Source organism: Saccostrea cucullata, unplaced genomic scaffold (assembly GCF_032062105.1).
Source record: "Saccostrea cucullata isolate Sc308-1 unplaced genomic scaffold, CSIRO_AGI_Scuc_v1 ctg10613, whole genome shotgun sequence".
Lineage (NCBI taxonomy): Eukaryota > Metazoa > Mollusca > Bivalvia > Ostreida > Ostreidae > Saccostrea > Saccostrea cuccullata.
In genome coordinates this window covers 18039-23125 of record NW_026923900.1, presented here as the reverse complement: position 1 = coordinate 23125, position 5087 = coordinate 18039, and the positions used below count along the sequence as shown (strand labels likewise).

Genomic DNA, 5087 nt, shown 5'->3' with positions numbered 1-5087 from the left:
GAGGGGCTCAGAATTCCTTTCTAATCAGAGGCAAATTTGATACAACTGTTTGAGGCTGGACTAAAAACAGACATTTGAATTCCGTGAAAATGGGTTCCAGTTCCATTCGCAAGGTTTCTAATACTTTTACTTTTTTTGAAAGAGGCAACAGACTCTCTTTAACTGTATAAACATACACACAAAACTGGTGAAATAAGATCATTTATGAATAATCCTGGTAATATGATTAAATGGGATTTTTTACGAGGTTGTTGTAAGTAATCATTTGAAATTGTGCAGTTTTGTAACAAGAACAAAAGGTACTAAGAAATCCAGTTTGCACTGTATTTGTTTATTTTGAATAGTGTGAACTTGTTAAAAGCTAATAATTATTTTTTTTTAAAAAAGCACAAGCCTAGAATAGGTGGAACAAAGGCTTGCCTCCTCTCTGAAATTACGACCTTGATTAAATCTTGATAAGTTTATCTGACTTTGACAATTATTCCATGAATATAAAAATTTTAGCTCAACATTTAAGTGACGTTTAGGGGTTAAAGTCATTGACTTATATAATTGGTCAAATTTTAATCTTCCGTGTTTTGGGCTATATATAAAGCTATGGATTTTTTCAAGAAACGATTGATTATAGAAATACCTTTGTTAAGACATATTGATTGCATATTGGTTAACGTCCCTCTCGAGAATTTTAAAGTCGATCATATGGGAAAACCACTACTTGCCGGTGGTGAGTTACAAATTTTGTCCTATGCTCGGCACTCCGGACAATTGAGCAAGGGGGAATCTTTATCGTGCCAACACATACTGCGACATGGGACCCGGTTTATAGGTCTTATCCAAACAACAAGGTACCATCACACCCGGTGGAATTCAAACACGAAGCGTAAAAATCAACTCCTTACTTTGCGACTCTAAAGCAGACGCTCTTATCACTGCTCCACCTGGGCGGCATGTATATTTTGAATGTTTTAATCAATAATAAGAATAAGAAATGAACATAATAAGAAGTTGAAAAATATTATGATCATTCCATTATTGTGAATATAATCAATATATTTTATAGGCAATTCAGAAACGGATAGGCGGTTCTGTTGGTTTTAACAGGACAAGGGAGGAATATGAAAGAGGATTTGGTGATGTAACAGACTCTTACTGGATAGGTGAATATTTGATTAATAAAATCTTAAATTTTTGTATTGCTGTCTTAGTTAAAATAACATTTCTTATCCTATAACTAATTATAAAGATTGCTGAGAAAATATAACTTAAGTTGCAGTTAACTAAGTTAAGTAAAATTATTTTTTATCTTATGCTTAATTTACTACAATTCTTTTTTTGTCATGTTTATTGCAGCCCGGAATGCTCTATACATATAAGTTTAAGTGTTGGTGTATGGGGATTGGGGAAGGAGTAGTTATTCAGAATTAAAGGTTTTCTAAACATTGAAAAGATTGTTAATCAGAATGTTCTTTCCCTTTATAAATTACGAGATACATAATATATTGTCTTTCATAAAGTGAATCTTTAAATATATGTATGTTTTTCATATTTGATATATAAAGTTGCTTATCATTTACTATCGAAAAAACGACAGGTCCTCTTTTTTAAAACATCGAATTTTACTTCTCGCATAAAAACGTACTCTGCACAGTTCGTGTTTTATATTCTCAAATTGAAAATTAAATACATTTTTTAATATAGGTGATGCATGTGTCTAACTTCAATTTATATTTTATGCAGCCAACATTTACTCTAAGAATTGAAGTTTAAAATGGCATCGTTTTTTGTTTGATATTCATCCGACTATAAGTTTTCAAAATATCCGCGACTATCATCTTCATCAATTAGACGCAAGCCTTTTCACACATACCGAAGCAGTTAAATGATCAAGACTCATTTCCATTGTTTACTTTATATTTTTCCCGGGCGACAATTGATGGTTACATCAATGTTTTCTTGTTTTTGTTGATATGAATAGAACAATAATATAATGCAGGTAATGACATTATCCACCAAATGTCTAAGGGAAGGAACTCCTCCCTCTACGTATCCATTACATTAACAAATGGCACCACGTTATACGAACTCTATCATCAGTTTTCTATCTCTGACGAATCAGACAACTACAGACTCTTTCTCGGGAACCAGCTACCGGGACTTTGGGTAAATAATATTTGTGACTATCAATAAAGAGAGGGAGAGAGATATTTTTAAACAGGCCAAAAATACAATTTCTCTCCAGGAAGAGTCAGCTATTGAAATCTTAGGTAGATGTATTAGATTTATCTTGTGAGTAACCCAGTGATTTAATTTTGATTTCTTTCTAGCTATCAAAGATCATTTAATTTATACTTTTTAACCCACTTTTTTGCGTAGAGGAAAACTTTAGCTATTTACGATTTTTGTATTTATACATTTACTCTCAAGCCATAGTCCTTTTATTTTAATGGGTAATTCTAGTATAATAATCAAAAAGTTTTAGAAAATAAAAATTTCAAATATGGGAATAATGCAATGATATCTTACATTAAAACAGCTGTTTCTTACCCGTCTTTGTAAAAATCAATTAATAAATATATTTTCTATTGCTGGCAATGGGATTGGTGATAGTGAAAATGTAAGGTGTTCGATATAGATTTATATCAAATATAGTATTATCTTTTTTAGATTTAAATATTGGAAAAAATGCATGATCTGGTTTAATATAGAAGGCACTATCATGTTTTGAATGTTTGATTTCTGTAGGTGATAGCATTTAATACTAATGATGACCTGTCTGGGATGAATTTCTCTACCCCTGACAGGGATAATGACGGGAATGATAGAGATGGTCGTGCTGGTAACTGTGCTGCTTGGTACGGAGGAGGCTGGTGGTTTATCTTCTGTTACGCCGCCTTCCTTAACGGTCCCTGGTCCCCGGCACAGACAGGCAATCCATGGTGGCCTACACTGACTGATAATAGAGAGAGGTTGACTGTGTTATATCTTATAGTAAGAGATTGTAAAGAAGACTGTTCTAATGATAAAACCTCACTGACTGTATCATATCTTATTTATTGACAAATTCATAGTGAAGTTTGTAGATATTTCTTGGTAAAGTTGTTTATACATGAACATATGAAGTGTAAATATGTGATGAATTGGAATTTCTTACTCCTTGAATGGTCAGATTGAATAGTCAGGCAATCCTTGAGAAAGAGTACATTTCCCAATGAAGTTTATTTTAAAATTTACTTTCAAATACATTTTTTACATAACAACACATTGTCACAATCAACATTTTATCAAGGTTGTTTTTTGATTATGTTATATGGTTTTTATTTATTTTATTTACATTTACTGGACCTCAATGAGTTTTCACCTTTAATGAGTCTCAAGTTTAGAATTCAGGCATTGGACAGTTAAGGTCTATTGTATAGAGAGCTGTATAAATTGCTGCAATGCTGACAACGTAACCCGAGGCCCACTTCCTACTTTTAACGTTTTTGATGTACTACAGACCAAGATTTAGAACCGTATCCATTTCTCCATGAGGGATAAGTTATTTGTTTCCTTTTAAATATAAGTAATGTTATTGTTTATTATATTTAGGAATTAAAAGTATGCTAGGATTTGAATAAATTAATGATTTTGTAAGAATTTTGTAAGAAAAAATTATATGATTAAGAACTCATTTGTGATGTGTATATTTGTTTCGAAAAAATACATAAATCCGATTTAATTATTCAAGAGAGTCATTAAGAACTGTAGCTGTTGAAATAAGGAATAAAATAAGGAATTTTGAAATAAGGAACTAAAATGTATATTACTTAGTACTGTCAACCATCCTCTCGGCCTTCATTCAAAGACCCTGATACGATCAAATTTAAATTAATTAACCTAACTCTGGTGTTTGTTAAGATGGTCCGGGGACTCCAAACTGACAACTCAGACACCGGTCTTTGAAGCAGACGCAGAATTTGTGCAAAATCATATGCATGGAAAGAAAATGAAAAACTTGTTGTGACCTTCATCTGGTCATTTACACATATCGACGACGTTTTGTCAATTAACATCGGTAGTTTCCATTTTTATGTCGATATGATATATCCATATGAGCCTAAGAAAAAAAGTTACAACAGAGTATGACGCATTTGTTTCATATTAGGATATTGTACTTGAAAATGACATTAATGAAAATCTAATAACCCTGATGAATTTAACTTTCTTTCAATTTTCCTTACTTCTTCAGAAATATATTTTTATCATCTACATACGAAGTTTATAAATTTCAGTTGATTCGACACGCCTGAGCATGCTCTACATATTAACAATTCCCAAAATGAGATGAATTAAGAAATGAATGTAATATTTTTTTTCCTATGATCGAAGTAACAAAGAAATATTTAGACTGAAAATGCGTAGCGCATTGATGAAAACGTTTTTTGTTCAATCAAAGTCATCACGAGCTTGATTGTTAAATTACCATGAATGTCTTTTTTAAAATAAAACATCCATATATAAAAACATATTTGATTTGTATCTTTATGTCATTCATTGTGTGAGTAACAATATTAGCTTTTGTCAAACTGCCTAATGTTAGCGCGAATTATAATTTTTTTTATGAAGTTACACATGTACTTTAACGTTAAGAGTGTCAAAATGAAATCAATAATCTTTACACCTGTAATTCTTTGTTTTGGTGTTATATTTTGTGCATATAATATAAAAGGAAATCTATAGATTTTACAAACAAAATATAGAAATGGTGTCATAAAGGTTAAACCATGTCTTTATTTTGACCTCACAATCGTTGAACGACAAGGAAGTTCAACGAAATAAATAAAATACAAAAAATCAAGCTCACAGCGACCAGAAATTGCAACAATGGCTATTCCATTAACTGTAGCTTACAAAAGAATAAAACATCGGGTTTTTATTTAAATAAATAACATTACAGGCAAGGCACGAAGTAAAGTTATATAGGTTTATGCAACGAATAATTAATTTTTGAAAGATACAGTATCATAATTTTAGCGGTGTTTGCAATGAAATTATATGACGCCAACGCGTGTTAACCAATTTATTTGCAGACATCGTAACTGTTACTT

General features: G+C 31.4%; 1 protein-coding gene across 1 annotated transcript; it reads left to right on the top strand.

The window, feature by feature from the left end:
• Window positions 1-1060: 1060 nt before the first annotated feature.
• LOC134265219 (ryncolin-1-like) lies at window positions 1061-3057 on the top strand (the record flags this gene model as incomplete). The annotated part of the gene is made up of 3 exons (XM_062747470.1): window positions 1061-1157; window positions 1994-2160; window positions 2743-3057. Coding segments are annotated over 3 exons (579 nt in total), but the record flags the coding sequence as incomplete, so codon positions are not given.
• Between the last annotated feature and the right edge of the window lie 2030 nt (window positions 3058-5087).